The sequence below is a fragment of the Dendropsophus ebraccatus genome, chromosome 14 (assembly GCF_027789765.1).
Source record: "Dendropsophus ebraccatus isolate aDenEbr1 chromosome 14, aDenEbr1.pat, whole genome shotgun sequence".
In the NCBI taxonomy this organism is placed as follows: Eukaryota; Metazoa; Chordata; class Amphibia; order Anura; family Hylidae; genus Dendropsophus; species Dendropsophus ebraccatus.
Window position 1 is genome coordinate 31,592,284 of NC_091467.1, and position 21,686 is coordinate 31,613,969.

The 21,686-nt window shown below is 46.2% G+C and overlaps 1 protein-coding gene and 1 long non-coding RNA gene across 3 annotated transcripts in view; one reads left to right on the plus strand and one right to left on the minus strand.

The window, feature by feature from the left end:
- Positions 1-5,419, minus strand: part of KCNH6 (potassium voltage-gated channel subfamily H member 6) — a 191,026-nt gene extending 185,607 nt beyond the window's left edge. For both annotated transcript variants that reach the window (XM_069952457.1, XM_069952461.1), the window contains exon 1: positions 5,189-5,419. In XM_069952457.1, the coding sequence (XP_069808558.1) occupies positions 5,189-5,264 (76 nt within the window). In that variant the 5' untranslated portion in view covers positions 5,265-5,419. The remainder of the gene's footprint in view (positions 1-5,188) is intronic.
- LOC138772215 (uncharacterized) overlaps positions 1-21,686 on the plus strand; it is a 116,728-nt gene that overhangs the window by 39,916 nt on the left and 55,126 nt on the right. The window lies entirely within an intron of this gene.

Below are 21,686 nucleotides of genomic sequence, written 5' to 3' on the forward strand. Positions count from 1 at the left end.
CAGACATTGTTATTGCCGAAAACCTTATCGGAATTATGCTTGATAAGATTGGTTTTACATAGTGTTTTGGGGGTAAAGACCAATTAAATTTTTTGAAAAGCACTTTTCCAAAAATTGCAAACCATTGTTCCTATTAAAGGGGTTATCCAGGAATAGGAAAAGCACAGCTATTTTCTTGCAAAAACAGTGCTATCCCAGTCCTCAGGTTGTATGTGGTATTACAATTTAGCTCTATTAACTTTATTGGAAATGAGCTGCAAAACCTACACCCAAACTGAGGACAGAGGTGCTGATTCTGGAAAAAAACATGTTTTTCTAACCCTGGACAACCCCTTTAAAATCCTCATTTTAATTCCCATTTGGCACCTTCCGCTTCTCTTGATACTTTTTGAAAGTAAGTGCTTAGTGGTAGAGCGTTGCCTCCAAAAATCATGGTACATATCTGTGCCAGCTTATAGTCGACACTGATTTGCCTTTCTGGCACAAAGACAACCAACTGATGCACCAAATCCATTAGGAGACCCGCCGCTCTTAGTACATTTGGCACAAACTACAGCATACTTGGTATTATGAAGTAGAAAACGCCAGCCTTAATAAATTCCTCCATTGTGCATGATGTTAGCAGTACTCTTGTAATGATAGCCCAAGGGTACAATTGAGAATCCACTCGCTTGGTGACAGCTCATATGACATTTTAGGCCATGTTTGCTCTGATCTGGTATCCTCACAAAGATGTCACTGAGTTTTTATGCATCTTTAGTCGCTCTGTGAGAAGTAACTTGTAGGTTTTCTTAACCCCTTATAATAACTTGTTCTTATTGGTTCTGTTGTATTGTTTGTGAGAATGCTGATTCATCCTCTTTATTCGACAATACGTTGGATTGTAGTTGTATTATACTGCTGTGCACACCCGGCCCTATACTGATGACTCTCATTACGGACTCTGATTAAGTGTAGGATAGTGCAATGAGATTGTGCATGTAGTGTAGTCAATGAGATCTTGGCTTGCGGGGTCACACTAACCTCCTGCTACCACTGTATGTGAATTCTAAGGGTTAACTTATATATCAAGGTACTGTATGTACATCCTTTTATTTTTACATTATTGACTTTTCCACAGGTGTTTAACAAACTCCCATTGATGGGCTCACAGAAAGGCAGCCATACACATTAGCTAGAAGTGGGCTGATGGTTGACAATAATCATCTGAACAGATTTTTTTAGACACAGTCATAAACATTTTGGTCTATAAAGGCCATTACAGTTTTTCACATGGGTCATATGTGATTAATGATCTTTCTGGGAATGATGTGTGAACATTTTGAGAACACTCTCATTTCGCCCACCTGTTGACTGACAATTTCAAACACAACCAATGACAGTCATCGGCCAACTAAAGTGATTATTGTTAGAGTTCACCCAATAAACGATTGCTTTAGTGTAAAACATTGTCATCAGATTTAATGTGCATGGGCAGCTTTAGTATAGGTCATCAGTATGTGATCGATAGAGGTCTGACCTCTAAGCAAAAAAATGTCTGAGCTCAGGTCAACCTACAGTACCAAGCACAGTTGCATTTACTGATGAGTATAAATTAAAGGGAGTGAATAGGCGGCACTCACCATATAATCTTGAATGGTTATTTTATTGGACGAAAGAATCACCGATTACAACATAAGTGCAAGACAAGACATAGCAAGGGCACTCCAAAGGCAACACTCTTTTCACGCTATTCATGCATCTTCTGGCCTGTCAGTAGAGATGATCGAATTTTCAGGTTTGTTCGAACTTGAACCATCAGGTTGTGATTCCTGAAAATTTTTGAACCTGAAAATTCCCGCTGTTCGATCATCTCTACCTATCAGGAGCTGATATGGTCCTGATAGGCCAGACAATATGTCAATAACGTGAAATGGCTGAGCGCTGCCTATTCACTACCTTGCAGTTATACTCTTTGATCGCCTTATGAGGCAGAGCACCGCAACAAGGTTGTACCGGTTTGTCCACGATAAGTTCGCTGCATGTTGCTATCATATTGACTGACCCAACACCTGTGAATGAGTCAGGTGTGTCGGAATATGTCTATTGTACTTTGCATTTACTGATAAGTGTAGGGTGACCGCCATGCTCTATCGTGCACCACAATTCTTACGTTTTTCTTGTTATGGGGGGGGGGGGGTTGGTGGCTGAACTCTGCTTACGACAAACTGGTTGCCTAGTCTAAGGATAGGGCTAGGATTATTGTAAATTCCTGAAAGAGCTTTCTGATACTTTAGGCAAGGTGTTAGTACTCCTTCACTCAGCTGTAAGTGTAGTCTGAATAGTATCTGCAATTGCAGATAGAATTGGACCCATTCTATGGGCCAATACACATGACCAGTGATGGATTGGAATGCAAGCAGCTTGGGCAGCTTCCTAAGGCCATCTATAGTGGGGGCATCAAGTGGCCATCTACTATAGTGGGGGCAGTAAGTGGCCATCTACTATAGTGGGGGGCAGCAAGGGGCCATCTACTATAGTAGGGGGCAGCAAGGGGCCCATCTACTAATCTGAGGGCAGCAGGGTGCCATCTACTATCATGGGGGCAGCAAGGGGGAAGGGGCAGCACCCAGAGCAGTCAGGGGACTATCTGAAGGAGGAGGCCCAGCTTACATTTAATTCACCTATGCACATGACTGTGGATGCCATGTTCCATGCATATGCCCTGAGCCCAGACTGCAAAAATAGGTATAAGGGGTTTTCAGATCATACACCATGAAGGAGCATTGCTAAGAAATACCCTTACTGCCTGACTGGTAAAGTTTGAACTGAAGGCCCACCACCAATCCATGGAATAAAGAAACTTTTAGTAAGGAACGTTATTTGGCCTTTTGCCCTACATAATCCACTCCAACCCAAGGCTTTAAAGGGAAACCAACAGCAGATTACACGCATCTAACCTGCTGATACTTCCTGATAGGTAGCTTCCTTACGTGATCATCAGCACCATTCTCATTAGTTTTGTAGTTTAATCCATATGCTAATGAGTTTGGTACACAGGGGGCTTGGCTACCACCCCCAGTGCACCGATCTGCCCCGACCACACCACCCCTTCTAGTGAATATTGGGTGGGGGGGGGGGCGCTCTGCAGTGAATTATTTATTAGGAGGGGCGGGCTGGCTGGGGCGGATTGGTACACTTGGGTAGATTGGTACACCTGGTGGTAATCCTTCCCCCAGTGCACCAAACTGACTCACCTTATGGACTAACCTACAAAATGAGGATCAAGGTAAGAAAACTACTTTCATCCTCAGCGCCCCTGTTGTTAGTTTTTCTTTAAGAGCTGCAACAAAGCCCCATTTACTTAAGGGTTCCTATAGTCAGATGTGGTACTGTGTCATAGAGAAGCTAAGGGGCCAGGGGCATTTTTTCAGGGCAGAGGATGGCACTAGAGATTGGATCCTCACCTATAAGACATTGATAATATTTTCTGCCAATATCTCTTCATTAGCTAGGTAGAAAAATCAGTTTAATAAGATTTGTATTTGTTAACCAGTCTGATGATACGTGAAGACATATAATATTGCTTTGATGGCATTTAATGCGAGTCTGCTTTGTGCCCCACATGATGTGCATGTCTATTGCGACCTCCCGTTTGATAGCAGGCATTAGTTACAGTAATGAGCTCTCTTATATCCGGTGATAAGCGCGGTGGCGGGAAATGCCAGGCCGGCTCCTCACTTTATCATAAAACAGTCTCATTATGGCAACATTGACAATGCTATTACAGTTTGTTACAACTTATAAGGGACAAGTCTCACCGGGGTGCAGAAAAATAAGCTAATAGTTAACATACATCAGTATTACGTTGTCTTGTCTTATCACTACATTCCGTACATAGTAGATAAACGCCATACACAGTATTGTAGTACCTAAACTGGAATAAGTTACACCTTGTGGAATGGGCATGTGACAGACACTGGACTTTTTATAGTATTATAGAGTAGAATTGGGCAGTATTGTAACTAATACTGCCCATATCTTGCCTTAGTGCTTATAACTATGCTCAATTTTATGTATATCACAAATCTGATGTAAGGAGGAAAGGTGAGAACGGCGAGTTTGTTACTGTGAGTATTCATAGGCTTCACACCGCTGGCTTGGCAAAGTGAATAAAGAAGTTCAGGTCCCATAACCAGGAGGTATAGTTGATTCTGTGGTATACAGGTATCTTTACCACCACCTTGTAAGATCAATTCATGCCCCCACCCATACAATTTGAATTCTAAAGGGGGTGAGAGGTGAAGGGACAATTTCTCCCTGGAAGCAGGTTTCCTTTATATGTGCTGGACCCTTAAGCTGGGCTTCATATACACACACACACACACATATATATATAAATATATATATATATATATATATATATATATATATATATATATATGGGATTCTGTAGCATTGGATACAAAGTCTCACCCCTTTATAATATAACTTCTCGGCAATGTTTGCTTGGAGCTGACATAAGCTGACATTGCTGTCTACAAATCATCAGGGCAATGGACAAACTTTCAGATCATGGTTGGGATAAATTATTTTGATAATAATATAACCAGTAGAAAGTAAATACCAGTACAAAGTGAATATACAATTGCTCCAATAAATCATACATATGCTGCCCTCTTCCTTCACAATGATAGCCTTATGGAGTGGAATCATCATGAGGATGACTTATGCCTCAGGCCAGGACACATTACAGATCCCCCTACACACCAGCCATGGCAGATATGTGATCCCAGGGCTGTGTTACACATCAAGGTACAATCACTGCTAAAGTCTATCATTCCTGGGCATCCTGATCCTTGTGTTTGACTAACAGACTGATCAAATAGACTTTTTAACTAGAGCCAGCGTCAGCCATGTGAGTGTTTATGACAGCTTGTGCCCTTCATGTAGGCATTATCTCTGCCTGGTGTGCATGGTGCAGCATCTGTCTGCTCTGCTTATTGTGTATCCCTTGCACTCACTAATCACTTGTTTTGGAGGAATCTCACATTGCTTATTGTACAGCGGTTAGAGCAAAACTACAACTCCCAGCATGCTTGGACGGCCAACGGCATGCTGGAGTTTGTAGTTTTGCAACAGCTGGAAAGCCACAGGGGATCACTATTGTATGTGTATGTGTTAATGCAGACTTCAGACAAGTACTTACTCTGTCCTTCAAACTTCCTGATGATGGTGTCAAGGTAGGTATTCTGGGGGGCCACATGCCCCCTCCTCACCGGCATCTTGGAATAGGGTGTCGCCTCTCAGTAAGTGCAGAAGAAAGTTCCCAACCCTCCTAGGCGACTCCTGTGTTTGGATCTTTTTCCAAATGAAATCTCGGTATAGATATCCGATCTTCTAGCTTCATGGCAATAACATCTTGCGGTTCAGTTTAACCCCTTTCTGGAAGCGCAAACCAGTTATTCCAGTGTATCCAGCGAACGATGATGGGAGGATTAGGGATTTGCAGGGATGGGAAGAGCAGTGCATTGAGCCTGTCCTCTCCCCCCACCCCCTCCAAACTACACATGTGCCAGGAGAGAGGAGTTGTCAACAGCCACAACTGTTAGGATGACAACTTCAATCCAGCCCCACCTCCATGTCGTCTTAAAATAGTCCCTGACCAAGTGCCCGGGGAGGTCAGAGATCACAGGTGCCTGCCCAGCCAGAGCCAGCATCCAGATCAATGGGCAGATAGTGGGAGCTGTCCTCTCTGTGTGGTGCTGAACGTGCTGCTAGTAATCCGCGGCTGGGGGTGGAGTGGGGCCGCTCTCTATTAAATCCAGACTCACGTTGCATGTACAGACAAGTCTTATTCTCCGTGTCTATAAGACAGTTCGCAAGGAAATCCCTTCTGCTCACTCTTTAGTTGCCGGGCAGATTTCTTCTCGTGTCCATAGAAGCCGGAGGAGGTGGTCAGCTCCTGGAAACATTATCACGTTCTTACGTCTGAGATAAAGCTGTATCAATAGCACCCGAATGCAAACAGCCTGCGTTACACCCGAGCCCTTCCTGCTGCCTTCTTACATTGTATTGCTTTACCTTAGTGGAATCACAAAGAGCGGAGCTGCCGAGGCAAACACAGCAGGACAGATACGCACAAGGCAACGCTGCACCTTAAAATAGTAGCACAATAGTTTCCCGGCAAAATATTGTTACTATGCCTCTCTCTAATGGCTTTGTGTGCTTTATAGTAGGGGATGTCGGTGTCATGCTTTCTTTTTCCATGTGAAACCAATCTATATGAGTTTATGTAAATAGATGAGGGCTGATAACATGTCCCTAAGGAGGAAGAGATGCTCTCTCTCTCTCTCTCTCTCTCTCTCTCTCTCTCTCTCTATATATATATATATATATATATATAATATATATATATACACACACACCACACACACACACACACACATATATATATATATATTAGAGAGAGAGAGAGAGACAGACAGAAAATCCATTGACTCTGCAACTTACCAATACACTTTGGAGGAGAGTTAGGCAACAGCTAGTGTAGAGTGATTTTTGTCCACACAAATCAATGCTGTTTTACCTTTTTTTTTTCAGGGACAAGACTCTTGGTTGTTATGAGCAATTTCTCAACTTTATTCAGGCGCTAGATATGATGTAAAGTGAAAATCAGCTCACCTTGGTGCAGTTTCTCAGTTAAAATGTGTTGACGGGGGGTGCATGGATCCAACGGTGACCGGCCATTTAGTTCATAAGAGGGCAAATAAGTAGTGGAGGTTCCAGCGCTCTAAAAGAAGAAAAGTGATTAAAATGTTACTGTTGTATTTATGCCTGTTTTGCATAAAAAGTTCCAAAATTTTGAGCAAGGCACATATGCATAAAAAAAATCCACAACTTTTTCCTGGACTTACGCTGTGCCTGCCGCTGCTTCTTTAAAAAAAAAAAAAAAAAAAAAAAAAAGTGGTCAGGGCTTCTCGGGAAATGGGGGAAGGCCCACCATGCTGCACATATTTACTATAGTTTATGTCAATGAATTATAGCAAAAACCTTTGGGAAGAATTGATTGTTCCCTGCACAGTGGCAAAAGAGCAAAAAAATTTTGTGCAACTTCTGTTTATGAAAAATGAAACTCCCACTTTGCACAAATAAGAATTTGCACACATAAACGCACACCATTACCACTTTTTCCGCTAGTGCCGGGAATTATTATTCTCCCCTATGAGCTGGAGCACATTCTAAAAGGTTGCAGCATGGGAAGCTACAGACATGCCAGATTTATCAAGAGGGATGTGCCTCTTAAAGTGATACTGCCATCTCCTTTACTGAATGTGTTGTTTTCCGCACCATTCACAAGCTTGGATGCTGCACATTTGATGTATACCTGTATAACACTTGTCCGTGTCTTCTGTCTGCTGGAAAATCGCTTCATTTCAACAGTGAGCAGTATCACCTAGGTGGGGCTTTGCGGCAGGTGAGCCCCCTTCACAGCCAAAAGATAGGGCTCAGTTGCCATTAAGTCCCACCTAGGTGAAATGAAGCGATAGTAAGGGTGGGGGTGGGGGTGGTGGTGACAGTATCACTTTAATATATTCAGTGCATCTACTAGTGGTGAACTTTTACTTAAAGGGGTAGTCCACCAAAAAAATTTTTCTTTCAAATCAATTGGTGCCATAAAGTGCCAGAGATTTGTAATTCACTTCTATTAAAAAATCTTAAGTCTTCCAGTACTTATCAGCTGCTGTGTGTCCAGCAGGAAGTGGTGTTTTCTTTCCAGTCTGACACAGTGCTCTTTGCTGCCACCTCTGTCCATGTCAGGAACTGTCCAGAGCAGCAGCAAATGCCCATAGACAACCCCTCCTGCTCTCTAGACTGGAAATAATACAACTTCCTGTTGGGCATACAGCAGCTGAAAAGTAGTGGAAGGCTTGAGATTTTTTAATAGAAGTAAATTACAAATCTCTGGCACTTCATGGCAGCAGTTGATTTGAAAGAAATTTTTTTTGGTGGACTACCCCTTTAAAGGGGTAGTGCGGCGCTCAGAAATTATTCACAGAATAACACACATTACAAAGTTATACAACTTTGTAATGTATGTTATGTCTGTGAATCGCCCCGTTCCCCGTGTCCCCCCACCCCCGCCCGTGTACCCGGAAGTGTGGTGCATTATACATTACCTGATCCTTGTCGAGGGCCGTCCGCCATCTTGTGCCAAACGTCATCTTCGGACGGACGGCCGAGTCGCTGACGCCCGTCCCCCCTCCGCCGCGTCACAACTGTGCACAGCCGCGATTGGCTGAGCACAGTTATGCTCAGCCAATCGCGGCTGAGCATCGGATGACGCTGCAGAGGGCGGACGGCATTCGGAACAGTCGGAGCTGTTCGCCGTCTGCCCGAAGAAGACGTCGCTGAATGAAGATAGAAGACTGGTGTCGGCACGTGACAGGTATGTATAGCGCACCACACTTCCGGGTACACGGGTGGGGTTGGTGGGACACGGGGAACGGGGCGATTCACAGACATAACATACATTACAAAGTTGTATAACTTTGTAATGTGTGTTATTCTGTGAATAATTTCTGAGCGCCGCACTACCCCTTTAAAGCTCTGTTCACACATTGCAGTTTTTTTTTTTAAAGTAGTGCATCATTTCTGTGAAGATACGGACATGGAGAGAAAGGAGCAGCTGCACCTCACACCTATGGCTGACACTAATGCCTCTCGGCTATATTTAAAAACCAACGCAGGATGTTGGTATACAATTTGATCAAACCATATTGCCTCATGTACCGGGTGCAGGTCTCCTGGTTCACATGAGTCCCTACACTAACTCCACACTGTGTTGGTCAGTGACCGCCAACCCCGCAAAGCGAGCGCAAGCAGGGAAGGGAGGCCACGGAATGTTTTTTAACACGTATTTTACTTTTCTCCCTTTTCTGCGTGCTAGCACTCCCCTTGTAAGACCCATGTGACCACAATTAGCAGGAAGCACCTGTGCACACATGGTAAGTACCTCCCATTCTACCTGCGGTGCAGTGGGAGTGGTAAGACCTTGTTCACACTTGTGTTGCTTGGTGGCAGCCTTTTCTGCCGGTGGCACCTGCTGGGTTTGGGGGGGCCCTTTGGGGTTTGGTCCTGTGACAGTGGGGTTGCAGGGCCATTCCGTGGCCTCCCTTCCCTGCTTGAGCTCGCTTTGCGACACAGTGTAGAGTTAGTGTAGGGACTCATGTGAACCAGGAGACCTGCAAGCGGTACATGAGGCAATATGGTTTGATCAAATTGTATACCAACATCCTGGCGTTGGTTTTTAAATGTAGCCGAGGGGCATTAGTGTCAGCCATAGGCATGAGGTACAGCAACTCCTTTCTTTCCATGTCTGTATTTCTGTGACGATGCTGCAGTATCGCACCAGTACTGCAATGAAGCGCCAACATGTATGAACACAGCCTTAGACGATTTGTAGTGCTACAAGATTTATTAAATAACTAGAGATGAGCAAATTTACAGTAATCATGAAGCGCTTTGCTCATCTCTAGCAGCACAAAGCAATTCAGTGAGTTCTTGTGGACAACAGCTGCCACTCAGGAGTAAAAAAACTAATCTTGCAGCACTACAAAAAGTTGCAGTAGTGTAGTTCTGGTCTCAGACTAGCATGTGCGACATCATAATTGTCTCCCCCCCTCAAAAGTGAGTTGGGATACCCCATATAGATGAAATGGCCAGCGAATTTGACTGATATTAATTTTCTGTGCACAAAGAACTTTGAAGGCAAAAATATGAAACATGGCCGAACACTCTCCAGGTAATGATGAATTGTCAGCTAAAATGTTATTTCATTGTAATGGCTTATCTGATCAATGTTTTCTTGTGGTTGAACCAGTCTCTTTTCATCCACTTTAGTTCTCCTTCAGCTATTATGTGGTCTCAGTGTTTTTCTGCAAAGGGAGTGCTGGTAAAAATGCCAGGAAAAGGAAAAATTTGTCTTTTGTCCCCAAAAACGTTATGTGAGGCTCAGTCTAACATCTAAGGTGGGGATAGGGAATGTGCAGCTCTCCAGCTGCTGAAAATTTTAAATTCCTGTCATGCCTTGACAGCCAAAGCTTTGCAACAGTTCAGGAGGGGGGAGCTGCAAGTTTCTCAGTCCTGGTGTAAGGTGTATGGGTGGCCATTAGAGATGAGAAAACCTGCAGCATGCTCGGCTTCGCCCGGACCCAAAAGCTCTGCATTTTATTACTGGTGGCTGAAGTTGTAGGATGCAGCCCTAGGGAGCCCTGGAAAACATGGTTACAGTTTAAGGCTAGGTTCACACTATGTATCTGTGCGGCTGTATTGCGGGCGGTAAATCATCGGCCGGATTTTTCCGGTTCATGCGTACTACGCTGGAAAGTATACGATATAGTGCACACTATGTATGAGCCTACGGCCCGATCGTAAACGGACCCGTAAAAAATGAACAAGACCATTGTTTGCGGCTGGAACTGTGCAAATTCACGGCCGTGGATTGACAGGCGGTCTGTACGGAGTACTTCAAAAATAGCCGGCAATAATGCCGAATGCCAATGCCTCTAATAGTTAATATTTTAAATTAATAAAACACATTTTCTTTGTAATAAAGTCCCTTTCGTTGTTCAATAATTTAATTCTAACTAATCCATCATTGTGCAATTAAATATACTGTTAAAATAAATATATATATAAATATATATATAAATATATATAAATGGATTCGTTTAAATTAAATTATTGAACAACGAAACTGATTTTATTACAACGAAAATGTGTTTTATTCATTAAATATTAATTAGTACAGGAAGCTCCAGTAAGCCGTTAATTCATATTCCCGGCAATAGAGCATTCTGTACTAATCATCACTTTACTTTAATGAAAACATCAAATGTTTCTTCTAATTATGTTATCACAATAGCAATATTAGAAGAAACATTTAGAATTATATGTGCGCTCAGCTGATTGGCTGATCGGCTGAGCGCACATATAATTAGCGGGTCCGCAGCACAGTGACTTCATTGTGCTGCGGACCAGCAAAGAGGACACATCGGGGTGAGTATAAAGCTCTCCCCACCCCCTCCCCAGCACTGCACCCCTCCCAGCAAGGAAGGGGGGGTCACTTAACCCCTTACTTGCTGGGATGGGTGCAGTCTGACATCAGTCTGGCCAACAAGGGGTTAAGGGGGATGCAATACATCCTCCCTTAACCCCTTAGGGGCCAGACTGTAAGCAGCGATCTGTAAAGATGCTGCATACTGTAAGGTGCACAACACCGCTCACAATGATGGGTGTTGTGCTCCTGTTTGTGTGTTTTTTGTGTGTTTCTCCCTTTTTGTTTTTCAGATATCGTTATCCTGGGGATTACGTCGGATTCGGTGGACTACGTCGATGACCAGCGGTTGTTTGGTGTTTTTTTTTTATAAAATGGTCAATGAGGGGTGTGGGGGTGTTTTTATTTGAATAAAAAATTTTTTTCACTTGTGTGTTGTCTTTATTTCTTTACTTTATAGACTTAGTAGTGGAAGCCGTCTAATAGACAGAATCCATTACTAAGTTGGGGCCTAGTGTTAGCCGGTATAAAATGGCTAACACTAACCCCCCATTATTACCCCATTACCCAATGCCACCAGGGGTACTGGGAAGAGCCGGGTGCCAGTGGTCCCGAAGCATCAAAATTGGCGCTCCTGGACTGGGCAGCAGCAGGCTGGTAAGATTTAGGCTGGGGAGGGCCTAAAACAATCGCTCTTCCCACCCTGGTGTTACCAGGCTGCTGTCGTTTGGTTTTTAACCCGGTAGGTTATAAAAATAGGGGGGACCCTATGCGTTTTTTTTAAATTATTTATTTATTTAAAAAAAAAACGCCTAGGGTCCCCCCTATTTTTATAACCAGCCGGGTTAAAAACCAAACGACAGCAGCCTGGTAACACCAGGGTGGGAAGAGCCATTGTTTTAGGCCCTCCCCAGCCTAAATCTTACCAGCCTGCTGCCGCCCGGTCCAGGAGCGCCAATTTTGATGCTTTGGGACCACTGGCACCCGGCTCTTCCCAGTACCCCTGGTGGCATTGGGTACTGGGGTAATAATGGGGGGTTAGTGTTAGCCATTTTATACCGGCTAATACTAGGCCCCGACTTAGTAATGGATTCCGTCTATTAGACGGCTTCCACTACTAAGTCTATAAAGTAAAGAAATAAAGACAAGACACAAGTGAAATTTTTTTTTTATTCAAATAAAAACACCCCCACACCCCTCATTGACCAATTTATAAAAAAAAAAAAAACACCAAACAACCGCTGGTCATCGACGTAGTCCACCGAATCCGACGTAATCCACAGGATACCAATATCTGAAAAACAAAAAGGGAGAAACACACAAAAAACACACAAACAGGAGCACAACACCCATCATTGTGAGCGGTGTTGTGCTCCTTACAGTATGCAGCATCTTTACAGATCGCTGCTTACAGTCTGACCCCCAAGGGGTTAAGGGAGGATGTATTGCATCCCCCTTAACCCCTTGGGGGCCAGACTGATGTCAGACTGCACCCATCCCAGCAAGGAAGGGGTTAAGTGACCCCCCTTCCTTACTGGGAGGGGTGCAGTGCTGGGGAGGGGGTGGGGGGAGCTCTATACTCACCCCGATGTGTCCTATCAATGTTGTGGCCCTGGCATACACCAGGGAGAGGGCACGGATTTACCCCTTCTCCCTGGTGTAGGCCTGCCACATCCCCTGTTCGCCTAATGAGCAGGTTGGGGGGGGGTGCGGCAAGGCGAGGAGGAGGTGTGGACAGCTAACATACACAAACACACATTACTGACACATACACCATACCTCCCAACCGTCCCGGCTCCCGCGGGACGGTCCCGATTTTGGGGTGATGTCCCGCGGTCCCAGAACGCCCCCCCCTGTGTCCCGCCGCCCCCCGTCATGCCTCACTGAAGCCATCTGACAGTGTCGGCGGCTCCTGCGGCTGCTGACAGTGTCAAATGGCTTCAGGGAGCTTCCGCTCAGCTGCTGCCCCGGAAGCTCTCTGCTCCAGCCCCGCGGTACCTGCACTCTGTCTCCTCTCTCCTGTCTGTCCCCTACACGCTGCTGATGACGTCAGAGGTCAGGGACAGACAGAGAGAAGATGAAAGCAGATACCGCGGGGCTGGAGCTGTGAGCTGCGGGGGCAGGGGCTGAGCTGTGTGTCGGGCTGTCTGCTCTCTTCTGCTCTGTCCCTGACCTGTGACCTCAGCAGCAGCTGGAGAAGCTCTGTGACTGATCCCTGACTAGGTGAGTATATATCTTTATTATTTTCTGACAGGGATGGGCAGGGGCGTAGCTAAAGGCTGATGGGCCCTGGTGCAAAATGTTAGCTTGGGGCCCCCCATCTCCCTCCGATCAGGCAAAGTCCTATCTAACGTTATATCTAATTACTCTAATGTGCCACCATGTTCTAATGCCCTGTCACTGCCTCCACCTCATGTACTGCACTACTGCCCCCTATAATTAATGGACTGTACTGTGTCATTGTCTAACCATTGTATTCCAATCTTTGACTCTACAGCTGCAAAACTACAACTCTCATTATGACCTGCCAGTTGGAAACGATGGGGGTTGTAGTGCTGCAACCTGAAGAGCCACATGCTGCAAAACTACAACTCCCATTATAAACTGTCAGCAGGGCATGATGAAGTTTGAACTTCTGCAACCTGGAGAAGTCACCTGATATCACCTGCAGTCCTATGTAACACCACAGATAACAGTGATATCATTCTGAGTACAGATAATGTAGTAGTCTTCTGCAGTCCTATGTAACACCACAGATAACGCAGTGATATCTCTGAGTACAGATAATGTAGTAGATGTCACCTGCAGTCCTATGTAACACCACAGATAACACAGTGATATCTCTGAGTACAGATCATGTAGTAGATGTCCCCTGCAGTCCTATGTAACACCACAGATAACACAGTGATATCTCTGAGTACAGATAATGTAGATGCAGCACAAGCTGGAGCTCAACACGGTAAAGATACGGCCATAGGACACAGCTTGGGCCGCCAAGGCAGATGTCTGGAGGAGGGGGCGCTGGTACTTGCTGTCATCTGATTAGGTAAGAGGCCCAATCAGATGACAGCATGTGCCAGCGGGCGCAGCGGGACAGATTAGCGCAGTGCTTCCCAACCTTTTCCACCTCGGGGCACCCCTACTAAATGATGTTCTACAAAATAAGAAAACCGTCATACAGTGACTCACCGGTGATGTCTTCTTTGATCTGAGGCGTCACTTTCCCTTTTCCTCTTCATCCGGCCCAGTCCTCCAAGATGATTCCTTCCAGATACGTTTCATCCCCTTAGAACCTGCGAGACAAACAATTTAGGCTCCGCACATTTCTAGCAACTTCCTTCCCTTTCTCCCTCCTGTAGGCTCCCATAGTAACTGCGCTGTGTGGGATGCCCCCTGTATGTAGGATTCCCTGCTGTGCCCCCATGAGCTCATAATGCCCCCAGAGGTGCCCCTATACAATAATAATGCCCCCCAGAGGTGCCCTCATGAGCTAATTATGCCCCCAGAGGTGCCCCCATGAACAAATAATGGCCCCAGAGGTGCCCTTATGAGCTAATAATGCCCCCAGAGGTGCCCTTATGAGCTAATAATGCCCCCAGAGGTGCCCCCATGAACTAATAATGCCCCCAGAGGTGCCCCCATGAACTAATAATGCCCCCAGAGGTGCCCCCATCAACTAATAATGCCCCCAGAGGTGCCCCCATGAGCTAATAATGCCCCCCAGAGGTGCCCCCATGAACTAATAATGCCCCCAGAGGTGCCCCCATCAACTAATAATGCCCCCAGAGGTGGCCCCATGAGCTAATAATGCCCCCAGAGGTGGCCCCATGAACTAATAATGGCCCCAGAGTTGCCCCCTATGAACTAATAACGCCCCCAGAGGTGCCCCCATGAGCTAATAGTGCCCCCATGAACTAATAGTGCCCCCAGAGGTGCCCCCATGAACTAATAATGCCCCCAGAGGTGCCCCATATGCTAATAATGCCCCCAGAGGTGCCCCCATGAGCTAATAATGCCCCCAGAGTTGCCCCCATCAACTAATAATGCCCCCAGAGGTGCCCCCATGAGCTAATAATGCCCCCAGAGGTGCCCCCATACAATAATAATGCCCCCAGAGGTGCCCCCATATACTAATAATGCCCCCAGAGGTGCCCCCATACAATAATGATGCCCCCAGAGGTGCCCACATGAGCTAATAGTGCCCCCAGAGGTGCCCCCAAGAACTAATAATGCCCCCAGAGGTGCCCCCATACAATAATAATGCCCGCAGAGGTGCCCCCATACAATAATAATGCCCCCAGAGGTGCCCCCATACAATAATGATGCCCCCAGAGGTGCCCCCAAGAACTAATAATGCCCTCAGAGGTGCCCCCATATACTAATAATGCCCCCAGAGGTGCCCCTAAAAAAACAAACATCCTACTCACCTAATCCGCACTGTGCAGGCAGCAGCTCTCCTCCTCCTCTTCGGGCTCCATCTTGCGAGCCGCAGGGACGGGACTTCCGGCAGACGTGATGACGTCACATCCTCACGCCTGCCGGAGAGGTCACGTCCCGGCCTCCCATAGGCTGCTGGTATGAAGTGCCGGCAGCCTATGGGAGAGAATACAGGAGGAGGACGCTGACAGGCCCTTCTCCTGTATTTTGATCGCTTTAATGTTCCGCCCGCTCACTGTGCGGGCGGAACATCAAAGCGATCTGTGCATCCCGAGAAGCTGCGCGGCCGCAGCTTCTCGGGATGCTTAAAGTGACACTGTCACAAGTGGCAAAGGGGGGCCGTGCGGGCCCCCCTAGCGTAGGGGCCCGGTCGCCATGGCGACCCCGGCGACCCCTATAGCTACGCCACTGGGGATGGGTCTGCCTAGAGGAGAGGGAGGAGTGGGACCTACAGTACTATAGGGGGTGGGGGGTACTACAGTGGGACCTACAGTACTATGTGGGGGTGGGGGTACTACAGTGGGACCTACAGTACTATAGGGGGGGGTTACTACAGTGTGTTCTGTGGGGAGAGGGGGTTACTACAGTGTGTTCTATGGGGAGAGGGGGGTTACTAAAGTGAAATTAACTAGGGGGAGGGGGGGTACTACAATGGGATATGGAGGCACAGAGGGGTCTGTACCATATGGGGCACAGAGAGTTACTGTGAAGCAGATGAGGATGATACTGGAGAGAGGAGCCTATAATGTTTGTCTCGCAGATGGCCGGAGAGGTTTTCAAGATGGCCGTGCATGATGGCAATGAAACACAAAAGTGATCAAAAAGAGAATACGTCCCCTGTGAGTCACTAAATACCTGCAATACAATCACCTATAAGGTCTGCAGGTGTACAGCCTCATCTACCGCTATATGGTCAGTGCTGAGGGAGAGGACTGCTCTGTGTATAGTGGATGTTATGTAGTAATGCTATGGGGGAGGATAAGTCACTATGTGGTGAAGATCTGGTGATAATATTTGTTTCCTATATAATGGTAATAGGTGATGCAGATAGGGGGCGTGGCTATAGGGGTGTGGCTATGGGGCATGGCACATTGCCGTGTCTGTCCCTCTCTCCTCCCTCCACACTGTAATGGTTGAGGACCTTCCGATCATGTGATCAGGTCCTTCATCGCTCTCTCTGCAGGAGGCTGGAAGGTCCTGATATTTCTCGGTTTTCTGGGCCCCTAGAGGTGATGTGGGCCCCGGCACTTGCCTGGGTAAGCCCTGTGCTGACGCCGGCCCTTTCTGCAGATATCGTGCATTGTCATTTGTGGGCTTGCATCTTTACAGTCCTGACCATATCCCAGCTGGGCTGCAGTTATATTACAGCCGTCACTATTGCCTCGCAGTCACCATCAGTGGATAATAACCTATGACAGAGGCTTATTATAACAGGGGACAGGCTGCCATTAATGGGGGGGGTTGAAAATCTTCCATTTGGTAATGCTAAAAGGAGATATAAAACATGAATACATTTTTATTATTACACTGAATATTTCCGTACCATATAATGGAATATATCAGCAATTTAGAAAGAAAGGCTGTCCAGGAAATGGCATAAAGTGCAAGATAGCACAAGTTCACACTGTAAGAGAGTGGTTTAGGTAAAGTGTATGATCTGCTTATTGAAGATGAAAGAGTCCTCTGGGGAGAAGAGGAGAGAGCTGCAACCCTGCTCCATAACCAGTGGAAAAAGTCATGATATTTGATGAATTGCTTTTTAACCTCTTGTTGCCATTCACTCTGCTTTAGAAATGGCTGATATACGGCAATAGCAGCTACTGTAGCTTATATGACAAGAGAAGATCTATAGGAGGGACTATCACGGAGGGCGATTTATCAGAATGTGTAAGGTTGTTGCTTTATAATCTTTGTTCTTTTTGTATTTTTCCTATTGTCATTGAAATCAGCCCTGGTGAGGTTGTAGCGAATTTATTATGAGCAACAAGCGGAGCTACATTCTAAAACAGTGTTTCCCAGCCTGTTGCTCTCTATGGCTACATGGCATGCTGAGAGTTGTAGTTTCATAACAGCTAGAAAGCCACAGATTGGGAACAGTATTGTGGTGGATTGGGGGAGGTGCGTGGAGGAACAGCAGCAACCTTAAAGGAGTTATTCAGCAAAAATCTTTTTCTTTAAAATCAACTGGTTTCAGAAAGTTATATAGATTTGTAATTTATTTCTATTTAAAATCTCCGGTCTTCCAGTACTTATCAGCTGCTGGATGTCCTTCAGGAAGTGGTGTATTCTTTCCAGTCTGACACAGTGCTCTCTGCTGACATCTCTGTCCGAAACAGGAACTGTCCGGAGCAGGAGAGGTTTCTATGGGAATTTGCTGCTGCTCTTGACAGTTCCTGTCTCAGACACAGGTGCCAGCAGAGAGCACTGCGTCGGACTGAAAAAAGAAAACATTTCCTGCAGGGCATACAGCAGCTGATAAGTACTGGAAGACTTAGGATTTTTAGAAGTAAATTACAAATCTATATAACTTTCTGAAACAATTTGATTTGAAAGAAAAAGATTTTCGCTGCATAACTCCTTTAAATTTTATATATGCAAATGCATGCAGGTTTGGCCTTGGCCAGATTTAGAACCTAGGACCCCAGAACTGCAAGGCAACAACCCTAAAGCTTTCAGGCTGTTGTGGTCCCATACTTCACTGTGTCTCTGATTGTACAGGCATTGTTTTACATTATTATCATTTCACGCTGTAAAAGGAATATCCCTTTAAGAACACAAGTGACGCTATCACTTTCCCAGAGGATCAATCAGGAACAATTGTCTTATTGATCCTACATGCGCTATATATAGTAGAGATTGTGACTGTGTGGACATCTCAGGAGTGTGTGGATCTCAGTTAGGAAGTCTGACTTTACCTCTCGCTGTGTACTGCACATACAGAGCACCTTATATGCATTATTGTAACAGTCACTTCACTAGGCTATCTATAGGTTATCTGTCTCTTGGCTCTGTAGTAATTGGGTGATCTATGGCTCCTATTACAGGACTAGGAATTGATGTATAAACCAACCATTGGCTTTAAGATTTTCACATCGTGGTGTCCCACCACGGGTGTTGCTATTGGTTACACCCTTCGTAAAAGCCTGTACATTTTGAGTGGTGATGTACAAGTACCAGAGTTTCGCCACAAGATGTCGCCATTACAAGTGTTTATGTTCAGTTGTTGCACAGCTGTAGTACCTAAAGGGGTTATTGTTTGTTTGTTTGTCACATGGATCTGTGTGCCAATGAGAGTACTTCTGTCCTATCATCTATCGCTTTACTTCACACATACTCTCTCCTCACCCACTCACAGAACACCTTACAGGGGCTGTAGGAAGTCACATGGGTAGAGAAGGTGTAGGGTCTTTTGTCTTTAGATTCTGTAGAGGAAGGACACAAGCCAGAACACTCTCTACAGCGATCCAGTTGTGCCCTGTCCCCTGCCGGTTCCCCAGTGTAAGTTGTGGTCTAGATGCGGAACACATGTACCTAGACACAGTTTTCTCTCAAGTAACCATATTCAACACTATGCAGTGTTAAGCTCCCACTAGAGAGGAAAAGTCAGGAATCATCTCAACCCACACACTGTGAACCACGAGAGACACAGTGCAGGACTGTATCTATAAGAAAGTAAAGGAACTGATCCAGATAGAGTTCATAGACTTCTAGCAACTTTGCTCGCAGCGCGGGTATAAGCAGGAAACCCTCAGCATTTCGCTCTTCCCAGGTAACAAGGTTTAGGGCTTGTGTCACCCTCTAGGACGGGTCACTCGACACTGGTGGGCAATAGGTGGTGCAAAGACCAAAGAGTCAAAACACAGGCACAAGTACTCTCTCTCTTCTCAAGTATTCTTCTATTTCTACCTCCGAAGTCACGGCAGAGCACAGTACTACTTGGGTTGAGACTCTAACGACATCCTCCTCTCTACTCTTGTGCTCCTTTTTGATACTTCTCAGCACGCAACCCAGTCAACATGACTGTACCACTGTCTATACTCTCACTATAGATCTGAATCCTAAAGTATCAAGTGTCTTATCAAGTGTAAAGTATTATATCAATGCAAAGCTATATGATTTGCTGCATACAAGTATCTTCAGAGTGAACCTGTCAGTAACTTACCTGACCGCGCTCCAGCGTCGTCTGGTCTGGCTGGAGCGCAGCGCCGCCCTCCTCGGCCGAGCCGGGTGACGTCACGGAGACCCGACGGCGTCCCTAGTAACCAGGGAAGCCGCGGGTCTCGCGTTAGTGTACGTCGCCCGGCCAAGCAGCTGAGTGCTGTTGAGCTCAGGCTGAGTGACGGATCTCTCTGCCACTCAGCCTGCAGCGCACCAGCTGCTATGTGTCTGGATTCAGGAGGCCGGACCAATCAGTCTTTGGTCCGGGCTCCTGATCCAGTATAAAGTGTTTTCAGTGTCAGCCTCTAATCGCTGGCTATTAGTTGTTTCTGATCCCAGCTCCCCAGTCCCTTGTATTCTGTCCTATCCTTTTCCATTTTGTCTTGCCTGGATTCTGACCTTTTTGCCTGTCCCCTGACTCTCCGCTCGGTTCTGATTTTGTACTGCGTTGCTCATTTGGTTCCTGACTCGGCTAGTTTACTCCCCGCATTGTGTTTGTCTGTCTGTCGGCGTTTTATGTTCTGCACGTATACAGCATAGGGATTGTCTTCGTGGTTGTCCGCGACCGCCTAGGGTCGACTGAGGCAAGTAGGCAGGTGACAGTGGGTGGGGTCAGATTTAGGGCCCACTGTCGAGTGTCTTGTCTTCACCTGCCGATCGTGACAGAATAGCCAGCCTGTACAGTTTCGTGACGTGCACCAGGATTTCTATTATGGATCCTATGAAAGCATTGTTGGAGCAAATGCAGAACCTAAACTCAATGGTACAGAGCCTTGCTGAACGGGTTCAGGAGCAGGAGGCTGCTCCCCGACAAGTTACTATGACCACCCCTTCCCCCCCTGAACCACCGGTACAACTCCCAGAAAAATTTAAGGGCGATAGAAGGAATTTCCGGACCTTCAGAGAGGGGTGCAGACTGTTCTTTCGACTACGTCCCCGCTCCTCAGGGGACGAGTCCCAAAGAGTGGGGATTATCATGTCACTGTTGCAGGGGCCACCACAGGAGTGGGCATTTTCTCTTCCTCCCAACGCCATAGAGTTAACCTCGGTTGATTATTTCTTTTCAGCTTTGGGATTATTGTATGACGACCCTGACAGGACTGCTGTAGCCGAGCGACAATTGACATCTTTAAAACAAAGTAAAAGGCCAGTTGAGGACTATTGCGCAGAGTTCCGCCAGTGGTGTATCCCATCCGGTTGGAACGACTCTGCTCTGCGCTATCAGTTTCGGGTGGGCCTATCTGAGCAGCTAAAGGACTGGTTGGTAGCTTATCCTCCCCCTGAAACGTTAGAAGAGACCATGACGTTAGCCATCAGGGTGGATCGTCGTACGCGGGACAGACGTAGGGAGAAAGGAATCGTTGAACTCTGTAAAACCCCTACCTCTTTTCTGTCTCCTTCTAAACCTCCTCCTTCCCCGCTACCACCTCCGGAGGAACCCATGCAGATCGGGGCTACTGATGCGAAAACTAGACGGGCCCATCGTATGCAACATAATCTGTGTCTGTACTGTGGCAAAGCTGGACACCGTGTTCGGGAATGTACTTCCAAGCCTGGATCATCGCCGGAAAACTCCAGCGCCTGAGTGACTAACGAGGGGGTCACTCAGGCGCACAGGTACCACTCGATAAGAATAAATTAATGGTCCCCATCTCACTATGTTTGGGTGAGAAGTGTATTTCGGGAATGGCCCATGTTGATTCAGGGGCATCCGCTAATTTTATTAATTTCGGGTTTTGGTCCAGTCTGGAGGTATGTCCACTTCAGCTTAAATGCCCGCTGAGTATTACTGGGGCGGACTTTACACCACTGGCTCAAGGTAGAGTGAAATATATCACTCCTCCTCTAGAAGTAAAAGTGGGGTCGATCCATTCGGAGTGTCTTGATTTTCTGGTTATGGACAATTTGTCTTCCAATGTTATTTTTGGTTTGCCCTGGTTGACCCAGCATAACCCTGTTTTTGATTGGGCAAGCAGAGAACTCGTCCAATGGGGGCCCGGGTGTGCTGCTCACTGTCTTTCTTTAAATTTAACAGGATGTTCTTCATTAGAAG